Source organism: Orbicella faveolata, unplaced genomic scaffold (assembly GCF_042242905.1).
Source record: "Orbicella faveolata isolate gen_17 unplaced genomic scaffold, um_ofav_v1 contig_46, whole genome shotgun sequence".
NCBI classification, from domain to species: Eukaryota; Metazoa; Cnidaria; class Anthozoa; order Scleractinia; family Merulinidae; genus Orbicella; species Orbicella faveolata.
In genome coordinates, this window is record NW_028301576.1 from 7852030 (window position 1) to 7877500 (window position 25471).

Genomic DNA, 25471 nt, shown 5'->3' on the forward strand with positions numbered 1-25471 from the left:
GCTCTTCCTAAAAGCATTCGTGTGATCTGTCTGTTTATATTCTTTGGTGTTTTATTTTTCTCCCCAGCCTTCAATTGAAAACAAAATCGTCATGACATCAGCTAAGTTGCTTTACCAGGTTTTAGCTTTGCTTTCGTTTTCTGTGTTTATTCAGTCGACAGAGTGCGACCCCCTGTCTCATAATGTCAGAGGCGTAAATTTGTCTGCGCCGGAAACATTTGCCCAGATGTGTTTTTGACGAATTTGGCTCAAACAATTCCATGAACCCACAACAATTTAATCTGCTGCTCAGGGAACTTAACGTCGGCTCATCTTCAAAGGAACAGGCCAGCGAGAATGGCAAGACAAAGGTAAAAGCAACTTTTAATATGCCTTTTATTTTATAACTTATTTCCAACTGTGTAGTTTTCTTATTTGTTATCAGTATTCTTGCCGTGATTTTTATATCATTATGATACAGACTTCTTATTGTCATTTATTTCGTTTATGTGTTATATACGCCACAGGTTTGCAGGCAATTTCTTTTCACAACTCATTTGGAATAGCTCTACCTGTTAGGAAACGTCTGCACCTTACTTTTATAACTTTTCCACGAGTTCCTTGCAAGTACTACAGTGCTGTAGTCTTCGAGCAGACGTCGCACTTAAGAAAAAAGCAAAGCTACTGTGCTGTCGGCTGTAAGAACCATTTCAGCACTTAACGTGGTAAACTGCTTTGAGTTAGGATTTTAACCCAGTAAGATCATGCAAACAGAACAATTTTCACTACCTTTGTAGCCTTGCTGATTATTAAACGGTGGTTCAAGAAAAAGAAGAAAAAGAAGGATTGTTTTTTTAGTTGGAACTGTCCGAGCTCCCAGGCATATGTAAAGCAGAACAAAGTCCTTTCGTATGCTTCACAACTGATTGAACAAACCAAGGGCACCTAAGGGTGGTTTTCTCTTATAGTAAATGCTTTTGAACGCTATTTTAGCATATCTAGAACGCTTTTAAGGCTCTGTAGGTTGATTTTTAGCCTGCACTGTAAAATGTTTTATCTGTTCGGGAAACTTGAGCCGTCTTGAATTAATTAGGCTTGTTTGGTCAATTTTCCGAACACATTAAAAAAACTGTCGCCTTTCCGAATCTATATCAATCTAAAAACGACAGGCAGTAAGTGATCATATCTCGAACGGTTCAAGGTGACAATTCACAAAAATTGGAGGAGATCAATGACCTTCCGAACTGATAATTTACCGAAACGATGCGATGGGTGCCTGTCCAAACTCATTTTGTTCTTAGAAATTGGATGTTCAATACATCGTGCAAAGCCTCGCGTATGGAGTAAAGCTTAGTGGTTTCGGGCCCAAAGACGAGACTCTAGGATTCGCGACTTTTCCTTAACCATACCAATTGAGATTCGGTAGTCACGAACGACCTAGACCACTAAGGAAGTATTTATGTTAACTATAATTTCCAGAAGGGAATTCTAGAATCGGACATTTTGATTGGTCAAAAAGTTCGGCTTATATAAACAATAGCCTCCATTTGGCGCGAAAATATGCTCGGATATGTCTCCGCTGACAAATAGTTTTCGCAACACGCAGGATTTCACTCTCCACTTTTTAATTTTCCGATCATTAATATTTATCTGTACATTTGGCTGGGTAGACGCGGTTCGCGGGAAAAAATATAGACAAATGTATGGGAAATTAAAAATTAATTGAACGCCGTCTAGCCCAGGTACGTCCTTCAAATCTGGTGAATACAATCTCCTACCTAGTTTGGTTCAGTTTCTATTCATAAGTTGCGCAATATTAAAAAATGTTATTGCCATCCGATTCCCATACAAACACTGTCGATTTCTGACCGCTTTGCCTACCCGCAAGATGGCGTCAAAAACCGTGATTAGGCCTATTGTATCTGCATGTGGTTCCTTCATGTGGTTGTTTAAGCCCGTTATTTTGAAATTCTTGATATTCGAATTCTCCGCTGAAAATTATACCAAATTCGCCTAGGTAAATGTTGATCAAAGTACACTTTGCCTTCGGGGAATAATTATAATTGCTAAATGCATATGTACGCTGAATAATTTTTTTAATAATAAGATAAAGAAATCTCTTGTGAGATATCATTTGCTGATTTATGGGCCGTAAATGATCACGCATTGGACATTTTAAAATATTACTCTTCTCTGAGTGGTCTGCTGTACCTTGTTATTTAATCTCGCTGAAATTCGAAACCGCCAAAACACAAAGACCACAATGAACTCTTTTGATTCACATTTGTTTTTGCGGGTTGGGGAATGAACACAATTAACGTTGAGCGAGAGTTCAAATTTGTATTCAGTGGTATCCAAAGACAACAAACCAGTGCAAAGGAGCTATTCCTTCAATATATTCTGCGCCGGCGCAAAATGAGAGGTCGACAGCGACCAACGCTAGTTACATTACAAGTTAGTTACGTTACAAGTTCCTGTCACTTCACAATTCCTACCTGCACTAGAAATGTGTCATGCAAAAAGTGTTCTTATTCTCCCGAGCTTGGTCGGACGGATTATACTTTGCGTTTCAAGGGCGCTGTCAACCTCCTCTTCATAGTCAATGTCACTGTCACTGTCACTCACACTCAAGCTGTCTGGTTGTTCGTTGTCAGGAGACTCTGGTGGTAAACTGGCATCCTCATTTGAATTAGGCGGCTCATTACTTTCGCTTGGAATTCTTTCTACGCCTGGTTTCCAGACCATTTCAGTTTCATATAAGTTCTGCCCTGTCCATTGTATTATCTTGTCTTACATTTCGTTACCTGACATTTCGTTACCTTAACATGTATCTTAGCCCACGTCCTCACTTCAGCTTTCTCTTTTCTGGTCAACTCCCGTGAGGTTGGCTTTGGAATTTTGATGCGAGGTGAAACCGCATGTGATGTTTGCAATATGAATTCGGATGTTTGTAGTACGTTGCTGCCCACTTAGAGATCATTTTCACCGATTCAGTAGTATACATGACCCCACAAGCTTTGTAGCTTTAATTCTTATCGTGTTAAATTAAAGGTTTTATGTTGTGTTGTGTTGTGTTGTGTTGTGTTCTGTTCTGTTCTGTTGTGTTGTGTTCTGTTGTGTTCTGTTCTGTTCTGTTCTGTTATGTTCCTTTCCGTTCCGTTCCGTTCCTTTCCGTTCCGTTCCGTTCTGTTCTGTTCTGCTCTGTCATGTTCTGTTCTGCTCTGTTTTGTTCTGTTCTGTTCTGTTCTGTTCTGTTCTGTTCTGTTCTGTTCTGTTCTGTTCTGTTCTGTTCTGTTCTGTTCTGTTCTGTTATGTTCCGTTCCGTTCCGTTCCGTTCCTTTCCGTTCCTTTCCGTTCCGTTCCGTTCCGTTCTGTTCTGCTCTGTCATGTTCTGTTCTGCTCTGTTTTGTTCTGTTCTGTTCTGTTCTGTTCTGTTCTGTTCTGTTCTGTTCTGTTCTGTCCTGTTCTGTTCTGTTCTGCTCAGTTCTGTTATGTTATGTTACGTTACGTTACGTTACGTTAGGTTATGTTATCCTATGTTTTTCTTCAACTGATGTGCCAAACATCATAATTCGTACAATGTAAATGTGTCCCTCTTAAAATGTGTTGCAGTATGCTTACTGTAAATGTGAAGAGGCAAGATAGAGTTCCCCCATGTTTAAACTCATCTTGTAACCGGGAAATAGTGACAAGTCCTGCACATGCTGCATCTGGATAGAAATGCTCAAACTTGACACGAACAAGTTGCTTGAACAACTTTCTGACATTTTTCGACCCCAGGAAATAAGTGATGTTTTAAATGCTCATATGAAGTCAAATATTTATCACATTCCCATTTTGGACATTTTTTCCATCCCCAGTGACCAAATCACAAATCCCATTTTCCCAGGACAAAAACAGGCCAATCCGAGTTACCATTTTTGAGATCCATGCTTATTTATTAAATTGCGTAACTACCCAAGAACTGCTTGCATATTCATACATCACGCTTTGATGCATAAAATAGAACGTTTTCACAGTGGTCATGTTAGTGTACCCATACAATAATTAAAAATGTTTCCACGAAAAAAGAACTCGGGAACACCAACATGACCGCCGTGACGTTATGTCATATGAATTGATTTTATTGCAGTGCCAAAGAACTGTTTGAAGCCTTTTCTGTTGACTCCAGTGGATTAAATCTGGATAAATTTGAAAAAGTCTGTCCAGCGATAGTACAGCAAATTGAAAGTAAAGCTTGTTTGGATGAAAGCGAAGACACGAAAGAAGATGCAAAGCAGAGCAAAACTCGAGGTACCACAATCAGTAATAAGTAGTTTGCATACAATGAATCGTTGACGTACTTTGACTTCAACGTGTAAAAACATAGATAGACTAACTTCGAGTGCGTTCCTTTGGGATCAACTAGATTGGGATCAGTGATCCAATATCACTCGGATCGTGCCTCTTCAAAGGAACCGATGAATCTACTCTGCTCACGGATTCGTCTGCACCCTTAATGAACCATGATACGAGTGATCTTGGATCATTGATCCTGACTCGGATAATCCCCAAAGGAACGCAGATGACTCGGAAACTCCCTCAATTACTGAGGGCAACTCGCTAAGAATTTGCAGAATATACAGGAGGGAGAACTTGATGGGCCAGAAACTGGGATAAGCCCTAATGGTTAGGACCCTCATGCCCCGATGTTGATTGTTTTATCCTCTACCGTAGGGTTCAGAATGTTTATTATACAATTCTTTTCAGCATAGGGATTTGGGTTCTTGTCAGTAACTATCATCAGCTGTGCATCTCTACTTGGAGCCTTTGTTGTCCCATTCATGAACCAATCACTTTACAAGATTCTTCTGTTGTTTATGCTGTCGCTTACTGTTGGTGTACTGAGTGGTAAAAACTTCCACACGTAAGTGTTTTCTGGACATCTCGTGAATGGTCTTTCTACAGGTTAAAAGGACCCTAGTCAGCCTTCGCCATTTTCGATGCCATCGACACTATTGATATTGGAACGTGAAGGGAAATCTTATTGCCTTAATGTAAGTTGTGTTCCTGAAAGTATGTTTAATTATCCTTAGTAGTTTCACAGTGATTTCCTTCGTTCCAACACCCGCCCAATAAGATATAATAGCCAAAGTCTCCATGTAAACATAAGCAAGAGTGTGACTGACTAGGGCCGGACGGTGCCTACTTTTATTGGTGCGCACACGTTCTGCTGCATCACGCAAGGCATGGTTTAAGTGCCACGCGCGCGCTGGGTTGACATTGGCGCAATCAACTACGCTACCAAGTACACGACTGAAATGAAAGAAACATTTTCCTACTGTGACCAAATCAAGTTTAATGAACCTGTACTTAAACCAGGAACACCAGAATAGAAACATATCGCTAACCACTAACTTTTATCGTCTTCCAGCTGGAAAACTAGGTCGAAAATTATACTGAAATCTAAATGTAAACATGTACCTGCAGATGGCGTAGTGCGCACGCAAAACAAGTGCGAGATACGCAAATGTTTTACTTACTGGATAGGAAAAAAAATGTAACGGGCACCGTAAAAGTTTTCAGAAAAGATCAATAACTTTAAAAAAACGCGTGGTTACCACTACATTTTATGTTATGAAATGGAAGTGGCAAGCCTATTCAACTCGTGATTAGTTTCTGGTTGTAAGCAAAAGGATTTAGACTGTATTAGCTGAACCAGAGGAAGGCTGTCAGAGACACTAAAAGCGCTGTTGCCACGATTTAAAAACATACCAAAAATGGTTTTTATGTTTACCATGTAGTTTTCAGATCTTTATAAATGTGTTTGTTTTTCTGTATGTAAAGGCGAATTCTAAGGAAAGCTGTGAAGAAATATCCTTTCCTTTTTTTTCAGACAAATGCTTTTGTCAGCATTTTTGTTGAGATTCAAGGCTAATTATCTCGAAAAAATGTGTGGCTACCCAATTTTTCTTTGTGGATTCTAATAGCCCTTGCAAAGATCTACTTTTTCCGCGTGGTCCTAACCTGCTACAAAAACCTTTGTATTTAGTAGGCACCGTCCTTAAGATATATCTTATTACCGTGTTCAGATCCGCGATTAGCTAGTTAAATAAAGGCAGTGTGTTCTACGATATCAACGGTGTCGCACGCGTTCTAATCAAAGGCCTAGTATGGCCGGATTTATGACCAAATTCAGATAGGCAAATACGTAATCATACCTTTTTAGTACGTTTCGGCGTCATACCAGCCTTCTTTGGCCGCGTCGCGGCTACTTTAACTCAACTACGTCTCACAACAATGAAAATATAAACCATGGCAGACGTGGCTCGACCAAATCTGGCTGATCTGTCACCGAGGCATGCTTCGGACGCATATCAGGCGAGTTTGGTCGAGACATGGTGCGTGTTTTGGCGAGACGTAGTCGAGTCAAAATACCCATGGTGAGATCAAATGAGCCTGACATGCTACCGAAGCGTACCAAAAAAGGTACGATTAGATATTTATCGTACTCAGATTTGGCCAAGTGACCATGATATCGAAGCCATATCGGTCAGTGACTTGACTGTCGCAGAATATCAGGAATTTAGACAAGGCTTCTGATTGGCTAATTGCGAATTTGGGTACGGTAATTGGTATAAATAGTGTTGCATTCGCATATTTTCACTCACGCAATCTGTACAGGATGAAAAAAAAATGAACTTATCATTTCCAAAATGCAAAATAAGCACAAACCTATTTTTTTTTTCAATACCGCTTATTGTGTAAATCATACACATAAGCATGCAACGTAACAGTGTTGTACAGTGTCTGTGTTACGTTGCAAATAAAAATTAAATTCTAGTGGGTCTGCTTTGGAAAAGACTATCCAGATTTCATTTTGTAGCAGGAGGTTGCAAAAGTTAACCTAGATAATGCTCCCTTGTTTGGCAGGCATATCAGATACGTGGTCTTGCTAATTTGTGGAAAAGTTTGGTCATTGTCGGTGGAATCTATTTGTTCTTTCTCTTGGAATATGTCATGAAAATGATCGTCAGGTTGAAAGAGAAGTCTGCATCGGAAAACAAAGAGACGGAGGTAAGTCGACAAATTCGCTCCTCGTTGACTGTAAGAAGATTTCCAAAGTATTTCGGTGACAGACTTATTTTTCAGTCGCAGCCTGCCAAAACAAGCAGCTGAACGCTCTATCTAGCTAGCTGATCATTTGATTTGCCTCATATCGAAAATTCCCACATCGGACTAAAACGAAACGATGTTTGTTTATGCAAAATTTGTTAATTTGTTAATTTGTTGGTTTTACTTTAAGAGACCTCTTAAGAGAAATATCGGACTCGGACAGCTCTTCCACTGCGAGTTGTTACGGCTCTTAAGAAGGTCAGAGTATTATCGTCGTTGTCACTTTCCACGGCATCGTCATGCCCACTGTCTGTGTCATACTGCACATCATCTTTTGGGACTTTGGGGGCTTCAGACACTTGAGGATGAGCGAAGGTGACTTCTTGCTCTTGCTCTTCTTGTTCGTCGACGATTGGTGGAACAGCTGGCTGATACTTTGCAGGAGGTTCAAGGTGGATCTTGTCCTTTGGGTAACATCTGCTGGACGATACATATTCAAAGGCGAAGTGCCAGCCTTGAACTTCCTTGTTTCTTTCCTCAAAGTTCTCTGTCGAACGCACTTGCCATGCTGAACTGCCCATTCTATTATGATCTGCTCTTGGGTAGAATTTAAGTTCCTTGTTTTGCCAAGATGCGAAAGTTTGGAAATGTCTGTCAGTGGAATTAAACTGTCTGGAATTGGATAGTACGATGTTGGGTGAGTGAAATAATAGGCTGCCCAGCTTGTTATCCTTTTGATGCTTTCGTAAACAGTGTTTCCCAGATTACAGGAGTAGTTAAGAGACGTGGGGCATTGATCCTGGAAATGACCAACAGCGTGCAGATTTTCCACTTGGGTTGTCAGACAAACATGAAGATCAACGTGGATGTCTTTGTTGATAGACTTCAATTTATCATCCAGCCGATTAAGTTGATTGTAGATCATTTGTACGGACTTAGGGGTTAAGGTTAGGATTGGATGTTCGAGGTCCCATTGATCTTGCGTGTTGATGGAGAACGCTTTTGGTTGATTTATGCCATCCTTCACCAATCTGCAGATCGTGACATCCAAGCTTTTACCGAGGCCACGTTTTATGCACTCCTCTTTGATTCCGCAAAAACTAGTCATTAATCTTAAGAGGGCACTTAAAATTTTGTGCGAATCTCTTATGCCAATTCTGACACGCTCCTTGAATCCAGCAAATTTGGAAGAGCCTGATTCTGGCTCAGCATGGTAAAATATAACTGATTCAACAACCGCGAGGACTTTGTCGGATTCAGCAGCCATGATCTTTACCAGTCTGAGTTACACCGAGTCCGCACATGTCGTTCATCAATGCTTAATCAGTCAAAAATCCTATTGAGACGGGTTCATTGGTTAATACGGTGATCAGGAAATCAACGGGTTTATTTAAACCTGTCAACATGTTTCTTTTGTCGCTACTCTCAGTCGGCTTGACTCAAGCGTTAATTTCACTAAAGTCACGGAAAAAATGTGATCACAATGCAGTGAAATTCAGTTACGAACTCAACTTTAGACATTCACGATTTATTTCTTATCTATTCACAATTCACGGCCAAGGAGTTTTGCATTTCACGCCTCACGGAATACATTTCAATCACGATTCACGGAACAGTTTTTTTTTTTTTTTTATCAAATCACGATTCACAGAGCACAAAAAAACCGGATCACGGTGTCACGAAAATACCCTTGCCCCCCCCCCCCCCCCCCCTCTATAAAATCAAGCCTTGTCCATTGAAGGTTTTTTTTTTTAACCAAAATCAGAACTATAACGACAAATTGGGGAGAAAGTCAAACTGAATACAAAATCCAGCACACACCTGACTAACCCGAGCGCCAGACGTTCCTTCTTTTGTCCTACCGCTCCCACTTTATCCTCGAAAAGCCTGATACTCAGGCTAACACGTGACACCTTAATGGATCATTCGGGAAACGAGGTCGCCGGGAATTTCGCCCCAAATTTTCCCACTTTTTTAATTTTACAATTCATTGGATGGAAATGTAGCGACAGCTCCTTAAGTTTACTGAAGGTTGCTGCTCGTTGCACTACACATTGGTTAAAACATAGTGCTTCTGATATAATGATATAGGTTACTACACATGTGCACTTATCTTCGGAAGTGTACCAGCTCTTCTAAGCATGTAATTCTTTTGTTTTTTAGCAGCTGTTATTGTTTTGAGGCTAGGGGCAATGTTTCTCTTGTTCCTCTTCCTCTCAGAGTATCAAGCCATTTGTGTGGGACCTTAGGAGAGCTTCGAAGAGCTGCTTCCCGACTCCTTTTCTTGGACTTTGGCCTTTTTTGTTTAACGGTGGCTGTGTAACCAATAAGATTACGAGCTTGCCAATAGTTTTCAATTAGATTATGCTAATGTTGATAGATTATAATCACCGAACTTTGCGCCTTGCCGTACTCATGTGGCATATGCTTAAGAAGTAATTGTTCTCTTTCTAAGGAGAAAACCGAGGGCAAGAGTGCATTACTTGGCTCAGGAATCGCTGAAGTGCAGCTCCAACTTCGCAATGGGAAACACGATCAACATTTATCTCTTCATAGTATGAGCGACATTCCGAATGTCTTCAATGGGTCAGTGGAAAAAAGAAGTTCAAATGAATGCTATGAGGTGCTTACAGTGTAAAACAATTCTTGTGCAACGTAATAAACAGTTCATTCCTGTTTTGTAGAAAACCTTAATTTTTATAAGAAAGCCGGGGGGGGGGGGGGGTGCGAGTTTAAGGTGGCTGGCAACAGTTTCCAGCCCTTTTCCAGAGCTATGTTTTAAAGGATCAATACTCTTTATCAAGTGGTGCTGCAATATTGGTATCGTATAAACGCCCAACCATTGGTAATCTTTGTAGCATAATAGAGTACCATGGCAACAATACAGGCTGTTAAGAATATCCTTAATTTTAGCTTTAAGTGCTTATAACTCAAAAATGAGCTGAGTGAACTCCATATGTTATTATCGAATTGTAATAAGCACGATGGGATGCAACGTTTTGCAAAGTTTAAATTAATTCTGTGGAGGGCGGTGCAGAGCCACCTTAAATTTGGGGATCACCGAGCTCATTTTTGAGTCATAAGCACTTAAAGCTAAAATTAAGGATGTTTTAAACAGGTTGTATTGTTACTATGGTACCCTGTTTAATAATTTTAATCAAATAATTTAATAATTTTCCATAGGTTTTTGATAGATTTTAAATTAATGTATATTTAAGAGGGCCACAAGTTTATTAGTTGTGTAACTATTAGGTGTTACCCTCGATGAATAAAGATTGATTGATTGATTGATTGATTGATTGATTGATTGAAAAAGGACGATCACTAGTTGTTTACCAATGACTGGGCAGTTCTGTGATACCATTATTGTAGGATCATGTGATAAATAGTAGTCAGTATTGATCCAGCAAAGTGTAAGTGATGGAAAGAGCTGGAAACTATTGTCAGCCACCTTAATTCAAATTTTTAAAACATACCCCAGGCCAAGAGATTAGGATAATCTCTTTCCCAGGCTGAGAGTCACTACAAGACGTGTCTGCATAAGAAAGCAAACAAGATCGAATCTTTATCGGCTCCTTGTATCGTATGCACAGGTTATTGTGAACACTGGCAGAAAGAGAAAAGTGCCGCCTGTTGCTTGGATGATAATCATTGGTGACGGCCTTCATAACTTTATTAACGGCTTAGCCATTGGTGCGTCATATTCCAGTTCAACTTATGTTGGCATCAGTACCTCAATGGCGATATTCTCCGAAGAGTTACCACACGAACTTGGTAAGAATCATTACTTGATGCAGTTTTCTCACTGTTATTTACAAATCAACCTGTTGGTGGTTGTCTCGGTATAGGGGTTTCAATCATATCTTTCTTACCTTTCTCACGCTTTCTACGTCAATCAAACTTCAAGGTTTCTTTGGATAAGTATATTTGTTTAATTTCAATTGTTTTCCAGGTGATTTTGCCATTCTCAATGCTGGCATGTCGTACAAAATGGCAATGGCATTCAACTTTCTCTCGGCATGTGCTTGTTATCTGGGGCTGATCACTGGCTTGATACTTGGCGCCAAAACATCGGCAGTCAGGTGGATCTATCCACTCGCTGGAGGAATGTTTGTGAACACTTCATTAGTTGACATGGTGAGTATATATTTCTTTAAGCATGGGGCTATCATTTATTAGTAGAAATCTACTAATCACCTCAGCACTAATGCAAAATGCTGTAATCTGATTGGCTGAGCTATCGCACACTATCAGCCATTAGTGTGCACTGGCTTGAGGTGGTCAACAAAATGGCAACGTTTTCCTGTTTCGCTAAAGCTTCAGATATGCCCAGGATTGAACGCTAATGAGATTTAAATTCCTCATGATAAGCGTTACAAAGTGTCCTCATTCACGTAAGGGCTAAACCACTCCCCTAATGTTTTATGAAGGCTATATTTGCTTGGTTTATATATTTCTGAACCAAGTTTGGCAGATGAGCTTTCTTTGTTCTCCAGTTTATTTTAATTTAGAAGTTGTGATAAAATGTCAAATCATGACGTCACCAAAACGTGCTATAATTTTTTGTAAAATCTGATGTAAAGATTATGTCATTGGAAAGACCTTGACTTGAGGAGTAAAATGCCGGAACTCGTTTTTTGCTATGATGATTATTTTTTGAGATATGGTAAATTACATATTTTTTTGCTGTCTCCCCCGGAATTTGCTTAACCATACTTTCCTTCTCAAGTCAGTCTCTCCGGTTTATTTTTTTCAGTTTTTTTCTAGGAAGGCTAATAATCTGGAAAAATAGAAAGCTTGTTGTTGTCAAAAATCGTATGGTTTTAGAAATTTAACTTTCGGCTTTGTTAGGATGGTATTAACAGTAAAAAAACGAGTGACGTCACAGGTTATGACGTAACAAAACTAGTTTTAACGCAATAACACTAGAGGGATAATTTTTTATTCCGATTTTCTTCTTTATTTTTGCTTTAGTCATCTGTCACATCACATGTGCAAAATCGCTGCATTTGCTGGAACAAAATTACGGCTCCAATTTGGGGATTTTTCTCAAGGGGGGGACCCCATATTTTGCAGAGTTATTTTTCATATTTAAAAATGCCATATTTCATTTAATGTTTGTGATATGGACAAAATATTTTTAGGTTTCAACTCCCCTTGATGTGCTCTTTCGAACACATTGTAAAAAATATGCATATTAAAAACTTCAAAAGTGGCAAAAAACATGACGTCATCACTGTGACGTAACAACTTTGACATTTACTGAAATTTTTCACGTAAATATAATTGGCAATAGGTCTCCTGCTCATCTGCCTAGTTTGCTGTGGAAAGGGTCAATACTTTTTAAGTAATGCGAAATAATGTGAAATACCCAAGAACTGACGAAAAATTTGGGGGGTGGTTTGGCCCCTACGTGATTGGTAAAAAGTCACCAAAACACACACAATTCTGTCAAATATGAAGTAATATGAAAATGTCAAATAACCGTGCCAAATATCAAGTACTTATTAAACAATACTTGCGTTCAATTCTGGACATAAGCGGAAGCTTTAAGAAACATTTAGAAGCAAATGGATAATCAAATTCCTGAGAAAACTAAAAGACAGACTTTCGCGATTTCTTGAATTAGACTGCATTGATACTGGCGCGTACACAACTGCAAATTTCAAATGGGAAGTTAGTCTAGGCGATCTTTCTAAATTGTGAATTTTAATCCTGAGACGATAAGTAATCTGAAACTGTTATTTGAGGCATATTTGTGAAGCTAATCATACGGTTTTTCTCGTTCAATTTGGAATTAATTTGCACGAGTGAGGTTTTCAGAAAGCTGGAAATGCGCGAGCCGCTTATGAATAATATAAACGTGACAAAATTCGCGTAGAGGATCTTTCTTGAAGCCATTTTTTGTTTGAAAAAAAATTTCAAAGTTTCCGCGCAAAATGTTCGTTATCATTTTACGTGATATCACTGACTTAGAAAATTTCCTATTGTCTTTCAGCTAATCGTAATCCAGAATTACGATGTGTTAGTTGCACTGGTGTTACACTTTTTGCACTGGTGTCACACTGCTCTCAGCCAATCAGAATCGAGTAATTTTTTTCATGTATATTATCAAAGTTAGAATTCTACAGAAAAACAATTACAATAGATCAGTCGCATGCGATTTCAGTGTGATAGCTGATTCGGCCTTCGACCTCATCAACTATCACCTCATAGCTAGAAAGTGCTAACTCATTGTTTATTATCTAATGTTGACCCGGGCCAGATATAGCGGAACATCATGGGGGAGGTCTTGTATATAACTCTTATCTGTATCTCTTGTGAATCATGTGCATATACAGAAAATACAAAACATTAAAAATGTTTTTACCGTTGTGCTTACTTAACAGCTGGAAGAAGCTTCCGAGATGTCCGCAAGAATTGCACAAGTCTCCATTTGGAAGAACCTCAAGACATTTGCCCGTCAAAATTTTGGAATGCTCTTTGGCTTTGTCATCATGTTTATTCTTGGTGTTTACAAAAAGCAAATTTCTGTGAATTAAATTCCTCTTGTTTTAACCAATAGATGGTTTTCCTGGTGGCGTCAGCAGGATTGAAAACTTGGCTTTAAGACCTACTAAGATGCATTTCTTACAAGCTAAATTATTTATCTTTCTTTACAAACTGTTAAATCAACTGAGCAATATAATATTACATGGGGTACTTTGTTGTGAAAATGGAGCTTTCTTCTATATTTCTCAGTCCTAGTTACTTGATTCAGAAGCTATTAAAAGACTGCTACAATTCAGTAAATTTCTGAGGGTAGAACTAGAATATGTAAAAACTATCAAAGGATAAAAAGTAAGACCACTGGATGTAATGACGTCACAATGAAAACCATCTAAAGCCCGATGCTACGAAAAACTCAATATTTTCTGTCACCTTGGCCCGCCCGTATTACACCGGTTAGTACGGACAAAGGACACTTTTTGGTGACCTTAGTGGCTGGACACTGGTTATCTTGTGTTCTCTAAATATTGTGGTTTAATATATCCAAATTGTACCGTCAAAAAAGGAACGCTTACTGGGTTATAATGTGTTGCTATGACTAAATACAGTAGCGAAATAGCGTGACATTTTTGACAATGTGTTTTTTTTTCTGGTTATTGATGATTGTAAACCTTGTTATGAACAGGAGCCCATCTGGTACAAGACATTTGATTCTTTCAATGAGCCTTAGGCTTCTTTAGTCTAAACTTAAGTTGCAGTTGGCACATGACAACTCGTTCCTAGTGCTTTTTGTATGTCTTTTAGTTCCTTTGGTGTTCGTATTAACCGAGTTCCACTCTATCTAAATTATTTTATCGTTATTATATCTACTGATAGATCTTTGAGTATGTAGTTGATGGCAAGGGGGTCACAGCTCTTCCGCGTTAAAGGAATGGTTTCACGTCTCAAAGCATGGAGCTATAACGTTCATCTATTTCATGCCATTGTTCATGAAAGAGTGGAAACCGAGCTGATGACTCATGTGGTAAATTTCCCTTTAAAAATTTCGCGGTCAGTTGCGAAAACGTAGCAGCAGAAGCGAATTGATTAATTCCAAAGCGTATTCCAAGGCCCCCGTCCACAAATGCTGGAGAAATTTGAAAACGCAACTTTTAATTATTTGTACAGTTAAGCCTACCATTCACACGAATCGGTCACGAAAATGTGCCAGTTTCTATGCTCCACTCGACTGCTTTGTTTACGAACCAATCAGATGCGACTACATAACTCGCGCGTGCGTGGAGAATAATCAGTTGGCCCGAATAATAACAACTTCTACGTCTAAATACGACATTTGCTGTACAAATCCGTTGATAGATGTTACTTCTTTGAAATTCGGCCTACACGTATATGAAGTACCTCATGCGCAAGTTATAGCTTGTACATGCGCCGAATCGTGAAACTGCCCCTTATGCAGTTCTAAGCAGTTTACACCATAAATTTTAGTACTTCGTCTTTGATGGATCGATCCTACCTCTTGTAATCTACAGTAATGGTATCAAACAAACGCCCAATCATTATAGAGCAAGTTATAGTATTTTTGTGACGAAATAGGTTATCACAGGAGCCATAATCGGGGACGGAGACCGTAAGTCTCGGGATTCGCGCGTACCTATGATATGGGACAATTTTTCTATTTTTAGAACAAATTGCGCCATCCTGACGTCATATATCCGCGCGGATTCACGCACGTGTCGGGGGCTCTCGCGTGGATGTTGTCACGTTGTGTGATCAAATGGTGAGAGTTGAGAGATTCTTTTGCGTATTTTTCACAGCGATGGCAGGGAATAAGGCAGGGAGTACGAACCAGGGCGCTTATATGTAGTTTTATGCTCTGAGCTAACGGAAAAGGTGGGTTTTTCAGGGTCGAAAACAAGACTTCAATCTCGCGCTGGGAATGAATACTAAGATATGCTCACGCTAGTTGTAAGCTTACGCGTATGTTTTTGCGTTTGTTCTGACTTAAGAATATAGCAAGAAAACTCTACACTCTGGTATCGAGTTAATTTGTGAGTTTCTCAGACAATGGTTCATCATAACCAAAACCTGTTTTGACGGTTTCTTATTGTTTCTGCTTGTTTGGTGAGTTTGCAAAAGTTTTTGAAAGGAAAGTCTGACGCGTACAATTAGCTCATTTGCATAGTGCAGCTCGTGCACTTTCAAGGCCGAGTCGGTGTTTGAATTGTCAACAAATCTTGACAAAGATTTCCTTCGTTATCTTTTGTGCTGAGATGCTGTAACAAATTTCACGAACGCAAAAAAGGCTACTAACATCATGTGTGTTTCTTCAACATGAGCATAGTGAAGTTTTACACTGCGAAAATGAAAATAGACAAGGAGTTTTGATAGCTCGATCAACAAACTCGAAATCGTTATTCCAAGTTGATTAAAGAAAGCGTCATCGTAACTTTGCTGATTATTTCTGCTTTATTCACATATTTCCAGCTTAGCTTTTATATGTTCTCAAACATTTATCAATCGTAAACATATTTAAAAACTATAGAGTTATTGTTTGAGTTCGATGTACGCTTTCACACGAAAGAGCGGCGGAAGTACAATTTGTCATGTTTACTGACTGTACTGAAAACACACATCAGCGGGCGCTCTCATTCATTGACAACAGAGAATTTACTGGATTTTTACACGAATAAAACTGAGCAGTATCTAAGGACGTAAAGTTATTGGGCCTTGGATGAAACATCAAGCGTTGCTTAAAATTCAAGCGAAACTCAAACTAGCAATTATTTTGTTTTACTTTTCGGTCGCGATAGACTGACAAATTCCTCGCAAGTGTGTGGCAAGAGGAGCTAGGAAACTATGAAGCCCTGAAGCTCTGCTATATCTAAATATATCCAGCTAGTTTTCTGCTGTGTAATGGAAAAGCTGTTAATCTTCAACATATGTGAAATTTAAAGTGGAGTAATGTACAGCTCAAGTAAAAGAAGCATCCGTCGGAACACAACTTGGTCAGCGATATATATAAGCTTACAGCGGAACATACCTAAATGCGACACTGTCTTACTTCACTCAAACTGGAGCAGCTTACGACGAAAATACTTAAGCAAAATTCCAACAGACGTGAACGCGTTGAGTTGTGGGCCAAAAACATGAAAATTTTCGGGAATTTCGGACGCCATTTCCTCCGCGCGACATCCGCAAAAATCCTCGCAGCATGTACGCGCGTGTGCCGCAGGCGATGGCGCAATTTGTTCTAAAAATAGAATTATTGTCCCATATCATGGGGACAACCCTAATACTAGAAATGGCGCGCGCTTACGGTCTCCGTCCCCGATTATGGCTCCTGGTTATCATAGCAACAGTATAAAATTTAACTTAGCTTTACGGGCTCATAACTTAAAACTTAATCCCGGGACTCGGCCCCATTTTTATAATCAATGAATTGTGATTAACACGATAAAATGCCAACATTTTCACAGTTTAAAATTTTGTGGGAGCGGATTCAGAGCCACCTTAAGTTGTTGAGAATATAAAATATTTTAAAAGGTTACAGTAGACCTTCAGGGGTGCCTTCCGGAAAAAAACTTTCCTTGCGCGGTAAACTATATATCACTGTAAAGCCAATAAACTGTAGAATCCGAAAACAACAATATATTTTGCCATTTTTGTTAGGCACGCGCGTGCCTTTAAACGCAAAAATGACCTTACTTGCTAAACTGAATGCCACCCTTTTTGTTACCTCGGACATCCAAACTGACTGGACTATATCACTCAGGAGATGATGGGCTTACAAAGGGTGTCAGGCTTTTTCCATATTTCTACTGGTTGCTTAGTAAATCCCATTCAAGTTGGACACTATAAAGTTTTCTGACTGCTGTTTCTCAATGGGACGTTACAGGAAAAATATTTCGATTTTCGTAAAAGCCTTACACACTTTTTGCTCTAATATCTGACGAACATTTTGGCCAAGTTTTGTAGAAATCCGACAACTCTACAAACCCTATTGATTCATATGAATAGAGGTAATTAACGCAACAATAAATCTCGAGTTTTCGACCATAACATGGATGTCCAGTATCAAAGATGCATGTATCCATGTGAGTTCTGTTCTAATAGTTACGAGACCAGCCCTGACGGCCCTTCGGGACCCCGGAGCTCCGCTATTAGCTTAACTAGCACTCTGTCTAGTCTAAACAGCTCTCTGGTTAGTAGTTAGCTTGTGCTAGTAAACCTTTTTGTTGGGGTTAGGGATCCTGGATCGCATATTAGTAACACTCTCACGATATATGGCACAACATGGCCACTACAAATAACAACCCCTCTCCACTGGTGAAATCCAGATTCGGCCATCTGACAATGTGGAATCTCGAAGACACAAAACGAGTCCCAGGACTGTTATCATTCTTGAGAAAAGGTTTACAGTTGTCAATCTCAAAGACCGTTCTTCACAATAACTTTGAGGTCATTGACCGTAATGACAACTGATAGCAATTAGCATAGCTTGAGGCTTTCTTACATCAAGAACCTAAAGCCTGGCATAAATGATACAATTCCAAAGCCTCTAGAGAAACAATTTTCCTTTGATTACATCATGTTACACTACTTTCTCATACACTTAATTAGCCTTGATATACAAGCTGGCCATTTACGAGACTGTTTATAATACTCTGACAGACTCGGCCGATATATCGTTACTCTTTCATTCGTTACCCATTTCGTTGCCATCAACAGTGATAACAATCCTCGACCTCTCTCTCGTCTTGTTTATTTTCTCACCACTTGTAAACAACTTATCATGCAGGGGTTGTATCACTCGTAGTGTAAACCCTTCTTGTACAAGCTCATATTCGTACTATTGCCTACACACAGTTTCAAACTTGTCATAAAGAATTAATGCAAAGCAGCTATCGGACCTGCGATCAGGTGCCGGCTGCAAAGTCAAGAAACCGATGGGAGAGAGAAAAAGAAATTTTTTTTCTCTCCGCCTCCATGAGGTCCTCCATTGCACTTCCGAAAGAAAAAGAACAACAGATTTCATGTCAAGGTAATTAAAATTCAAGATCTAGCTCAACAAATTATCCCAAAACATTATGCAAATCTAATAAGGGCGGTACAAGGAGTCCCTTGTATATATTTGCATTCACCCTGGGGCTAAAATAATTTCCAAATCAAGTCGATCGCGTTAGTGCGTATTGTGTTCTCTCTGAGCTTTTGTGACCTTCAAATGAAAGCAGAATCGTAATGAGATCAACTAAGGCAGTTTACCAGTTTTTAGCTTTTCTTTCGTTTTCTGCGATTATTCAGCCGGAGGAATGTCACGCTTTGTCGCATCATGTGAGAAGTGTAAATTTATCTGCGCCGGAAACATTTGTCGAGAGTATCTTCGACGAATTTGGCTCAAACAATTCCATGAACTCACAACAGTTCAATTTACTCCTCAAGGAACTTAACATCGGCTCATCTTCAAATGAACAGGCCAGAGAGAGTGACAGGACAAAGGTAATGGCAAATTAAAGTTTGTTTTGGTTTTTTTATTTATTTAACTTTTCCGTTGTTTTGTATTCATGATATTCACTGGTTAATGTCTATTTACTATATGTAGGCGCCAGAATTTGTGACATTTGTTCGTGCTTCTAGTTTCGCGTAATTAGTTTCTTTTGTTTTGTGCCCTTTTTGTATATGTTATGTTCATTTGCATACTCTATAAGTTCGGTTCGCGTGTAATTTATTTCAGTTAGTAGCGTCATTGGGTTCTGCGAGCATCTCTGGTTTTCGGTTCGTCTTTGGTTCTTCACATTCGTCTTGTAAGTTTCTTCGTTTATTTCGCTTTGCCGCTTTTCTGCATTCTTCATGTTCGGTCGTTGTTAGTTATTTTATGTTCATTCCCGTGTTTGTAATTTTGTTATTTTCAGTCACCGTGTTTCGATCTACCATTGGGTGTAATAAATTTCTACGTTAACGGAAGATCCGAAGCCAGTAAAAAGCGTGTGCGACTTTACTATATCTGTTAATTCCAAAACAGACTTTAGCCTGTAGTTATCTTTTTAGAAAGTTTTAATTTGTCTCCCTTCTTCGCCTATTTCTGATTTCCACCGCTCGGTTATTACTTAGTGTTACGGATCACGAATATATGCAAATTATATGTAAATTAATCACGAATATATGCATTAATGATTAATCATCATGAATCATGGTTCATAGGTTTCATGGTTTCATAGGTTTCATGGCTTCATAGGTTTCGTGGTTTCATAAGTTTCATGGTTTCATAGGTTTCGTGGTTTCACAGGTTTCGTGGTTTCATAGGTTTCGAGGTTTCAAAAGTTTCGTGGTTTTACAGGTTTCGTGGTTCATCGGTTTCGTGGTTTCACAGGTTTCGTGGTTTCACAGGATTCGAGGTGTCATAGGTTTCGTGGTTTTATATGTTTCGTGGTTTCATAGGTATCGTGGTTTCATAGGTTTCATGGTTTCAAACATATTAAACTATAAAAACTGTAAAACCATGAAACCTATGAAACCATGGAACCATAAAACCTGCGAAACCATATATAAAACCGACGAAACCATGAAACCTATGAAACCACGAAACCTTTGAAACCATGAAACCTTTGAACGCATGAAACCTACGAAACCATGAAACCTTATGAAACCATGAAACCTTACGAAACCATAAAACCTATGAAACCACCAAACCACAAAACCTATGAAACCTATGAAACCTATGAAACCATGAAACCACGAAACCATGAAACCTATGAAACCACGAAACCAATGAAACCTTTGAAACCATGAAACTTATGAAACCATGAAACCTTATGAAAACATGAAACCTTACGAAACCATAAAACCTATGAAACCACCAAACCACCAAACCTATCAAACCTATGAAACCATGAAACCACGAAACCTCGAAACCACGAAACCTATGAAACCATGAAACTTATGAAACCGCGAAACCTATGAAACCATGAAACTTGTGAAACCACGAAACCTACGAAACCTATGAAACCATGAAACTTCAGTGTGAAACCTATAAAACCATGACACTTATGAAACCATGAAACAACGAAACCATGAAACCTATGAAACCACGAAAACTATGAAACCTTTGAAACCATGAAACCTGTGAAACCACGAAAACTATGAACCCACGAAAACTATGAAACCACGAAAACTATGAAACCTTTGAAACCATGAAACCTGTGAAACCACGAAAACTATGAACCCACCAAAACTATGAACCCACGAAAACTATGAAACCATGAAACCTATCAAACCTTATTTTAATTAATGAATTTTTTGTAATAGTGTGCGATAGTGAAATATGTCTGTAAATAGTGTCAATTAATAAAAAAATCTGAAATCTGAATCTATGAAACCTATGAATCAATAAACCATGACACTTATGAAACCATGAAACCAGGAAATCTATGAAACAATGAAACCATGAAACCTATGAAACCTTGAACCTATGAAGCCATGAAACCATGAAACCATGAAACCATGAAACCATGAAACCATGAAACCATGAAACCATGAAACCATGAAACCATGAAACCATGAAACCATGAAACCATGAAACCATGAAACCATGAAACCATGAAACCATGAAACCATGAAACCATGAAACCATGAAACCATGAAACCATGAAACCATGAAACCATGAAACCATGAAACCATGAAACCATGAAACCATGAAACCATGAAACCATGAAACCATGAAACCATGAAACCATGAAACCATGAAACCATGAAACCATGAAACCATGAAACCATGAAACCATGAAACCATGAAACCATGAAACCATGAAACCATGAAACCATGAAACCATGAAACCATGAAACCATGAAACCATGAAACCATGAAACCATGAAACCATGAAACCATGAAACCATGAAACCATGAAACCATGAAACCATGAAACCATGAAACCATGAAACCATGAAACCATGAAACCATGAAACCATGAAACCATGAAACCATGAGACCATGAGACCATGAGACCATGAGACCATGAGACCATGAGACCATGAGACCATGAGACCATGAGACCATGAGACCATGAGACCATGAGACCATGAGACCATGAGACCATGAGACCATGAGACCATGAGACCATGAGACCATGAGACCATGAGACCATGAGACCATGAGACCATGAGACCATGAGACCATGAGACCATGAGACCATGAGACCATGAGACCATGAGACCATGAGACCATGAGACCATGAGACCATGAGACCATGAGACCATGAGACCATGAGACCATGAGACCATGAGACCATGAGACCATGAGACCATGAGACCATGAGACCATGAGACCATGAGACCATGAGACCATGAGACCATGAGACCATGAGACCATGAGACCATGAGACCATGAGACCATGAGACCATGAGACCATGAGACCATGAGACCATGAGACCATGAGACCATGAGACCATGAGACCATGAGACCATGAGACCATGAGACCATGAGACCATGAGACCATGAGACCATGAGACCATGAGACCATGAGACCATGAGACCATGAGACCATGAGACCATGAGACCATGAGACCATGAGACCATGAGACCATGAGACCATGAGACCATGAGACCATGAGACCATGAGACCATGAGACCATGAGACCATGAGACCATGAGACCATGAGACCATGAGACCATGAGACCATGAGACCATGAGACCATGAGACCATGAGACCATGAGACCATGAGACCATGAGACCATGAGACCATGAGACCATGAGACCATGAGACCATGAGACCATGAGACCATGAGACCATGAGACCATGAGACCATGAGACCATGAGACCATGAGACCATGAGACCATGAGACCATGAGACCATGAGACCATGAAACCATGAAACCATGAAACCATGAAACCATGAAACCATGAAACCATGAAACCATGAAACCATGAAACCATGAAACCATGAAACCATGAAACCATGAAACCATGAAACCATGAAACCATGAAACCATGAAACCATGAAACCATGAAACCATGAAACCATGAAACCATGAAACCATGAAACCATGAAACCATGAAACCATGAAACCATGAAACCATGAAACCATGAAACCATGAAACCATGAAACCATGAAACCATGAAACCATGAAACCATGAAACCATGAAACCATGAAACCATGAAACCATGAAACCATGAAACCATGAAACCATGAAACCATGAAACCATGAAACCATGAAACCATGAAACCATGAAACCATGAAACCATGAAACCATGAAACCATGAAACCATGAAACCATGAAACCATGAAACCATGAAACCATGAAACCATGAAACCATGAAACCATGAAACCATGAAACCATGAAACCATGAAACCATGAAACCATGAAACCATGAAACCATGAAACCATGAAACCATGAAACCATGAAACCATGAAACCATGAAACCATGAAACCATGAAACCATGAAACCATGAAACCATGAAACCATGAAACCATGAAACCATGAAACCATGAAACCATGAAACCATGAAACCATGAAACCATGAAACCATGAAACCATGAAACCATGAAACCATGAAACCATGAAACCATGAAACCATGAAACCATGAAACCATGAAACCATGAAACCATGAAACCATGAAACCATGAAACCATGAAACCATGAAACCATGAAACCATGAAACCATGAAACCATGAAACCATGAAACCATGAAACCATGAAACCATGAAACCATGAAACCATGAAACCATGAAACCATGAAACCATGAAACCATGAAACCATGAAACCATGAGACCATGAGACCATGAGACCATGAGACCATGAAACCATGAGACCATGAGACCATGAGACCATGAGACCATGAAACCATGAAACCATGAAACCATGAAACCATGAAACCATGAAACCATGAAACCATGAAACCATGAAACCATGAAACCATGAAACCATGAAACCATGAAACCATGAAACCATGAAACCATGAAACCATGAAACCATGAAACCATGAAACCATGAAACCATGAAACCATGAAACCATGAAACCATGAAACCATGAAACCATGAAACCATGAAACCATGAAACCATGAAACCATGAAACCATGAAACCATGAAACCATGAAACCATGAAACCATGAAACCATGAAACCATGAAACCATGAAACCATGAAACCATGAAACCATGAAACCATGAAACCATGAAACCATGAAACCATGAAACCATGAAACCATGAAACCATGAAACCATGAAACCATGAAACCATGAAACCATGAAACCATGAAACCATGAAACCATGAAACCATGAAACCATGAAACCATGAAACCATGAAACCATGAAACCATGAAACCATGAAACCATGAAACCATGAAACCATGAAACCATGAAACCATGAAACCATGAAACCATGAAACCATGAAACCATGAAACCATGAAACCATGAAACCATGAAACCATGAAACCATGAAACCATGAAACCATGAAACCATGAAACCATGAAACCATGAAACCATGAAACCATGAAACCATGAAACCATGAAACCATGAAACCATGAAACCATGAAACCATGAAACCATGAAACCATGAAACCATGAAACCATGAAACCATGAAACCATGAAACCATGAAACCATGAAACCATGAAACCATGAAACCATGAAACCATGAAACCATGAAACCATGAAACCATGAAACCATGAAACCATGAAACCATGAAACCATGAAACCATGAAACCATGAAACCATGAAACCATGAAACCATGAAACCATGAGACCATGAGACCATGAGACCATGAAACCATGAGACCATGAGACCATGAGACCATGAGACCATGAAACCATGAGACCATGAGACCATGAAACCATGAAACCATGAAACCATGAAACCATGAAACCATGAAACCATGAAACCATGAAACCATGAAACCATGAAACCATGAAACCATGAAACCATGAAACCATGAAACCATGAAACCATGAAACCATGAAACCATGAAACCATGAAACCATGAAACCATGAAACCATGAAACCATGAAACCATGAAACCATGAAACCATGAAACCATGAAACCATGAAACCATGAAACCATGAAACCATGAAACCATGAAACCATGAAACCATGAAACCATGAAACCATGAAACCATGAAACCATGAAACCATGAAACCATGAAACCATGAAACCATGAAACCATGAAACCATGAAACCATGAAACCATGAAACCATGAAACCATGAAACCATGAAACCATGAAACCATGAAACCATGAAACCATGAAACCATGAAACCATGAAACCATGAAACCATGAAACCATGAAACCATGAAACCATGAAACCATGAAACCATGAAACCATGAAACCATGAGACCATGAGACCATGAGACCATGAAACCATGAGACCATGAGACCATGAGACCATGAAACCATGAGACCATGAGACCATGAAACCATGAAACCATGAAACCATGAAACCATGAAACCATGAAACCATGAAACCATGAAACCATGAAACCATGAAACCATGAAACCATGAAACCATGAAACCATGAAACCATGAAACCATGAAACCATGAAACCATGAAACCATGAAACCATGAAACCATGAAACCATGAAACCATGAAACCATGAAACCATGAAACCATGAAACCATGAAACCATGAAACCATGAAACCATGAAACCATGAAACCATGAAACCATGAAACCATGAAACCATGAAACCATGAAACCATGAAACCATGAAACCATGAAACCATGAAACCATGAAACCATGAAACCATGAAACCATGAAACCATGAAACCATGAAACCATGAAACCATGAAACCATGAAACCATGAAACCATGAAACCATGAAACCATGAAACCATGAAACCATGAAACCATGAAACCATGAAACCATGAAACCATGAAACCATGAAACCATGAAACCATG

General features: G+C 39.3%; 1 protein-coding gene, 1 long non-coding RNA gene and 2 pseudogenes across 3 annotated transcripts in view; 2 read left to right on the forward strand and 2 right to left on the reverse strand.

The window, feature by feature from the left end:
* LOC149098203 (uncharacterized) overlaps nucleotides 1–25471 on the reverse strand; it is a 443460-nt gene that overhangs the window by 402294 nt on the left and 15695 nt on the right. The gene's annotated exons all lie outside the window — the stretch shown is intronic.
* On the forward strand, nucleotides 4803–13663 carry LOC110040853 (metal cation symporter ZIP14-like; annotated as a pseudogene). The gene is made up of 6 exons (XR_016203995.1): nucleotides 4803–4885; nucleotides 6870–7035; nucleotides 9584–9697; nucleotides 10668–10848; nucleotides 11027–11211; nucleotides 13464–13663. The product of XR_016203995.1 is annotated as a metal cation symporter ZIP14-like (transcript).
* LOC149098215 (uncharacterized) lies at nucleotides 7247–7567 on the reverse strand (annotated as a pseudogene).
* Nucleotides 18735–25471, forward strand: part of LOC149098216 (metal cation symporter ZIP14-like) — an 18917-nt gene continuing 12180 nt past the window's right edge. The window contains exon 1 of the mRNA XM_089278210.1: nucleotides 18735–19059. Coding sequence (XP_089134336.1) covers nucleotides 18802–19059 — 258 coding nt within the window. The 5' untranslated portion in view covers nucleotides 18735–18801. The remainder of the gene's footprint in view (nucleotides 19060–25471) is intronic.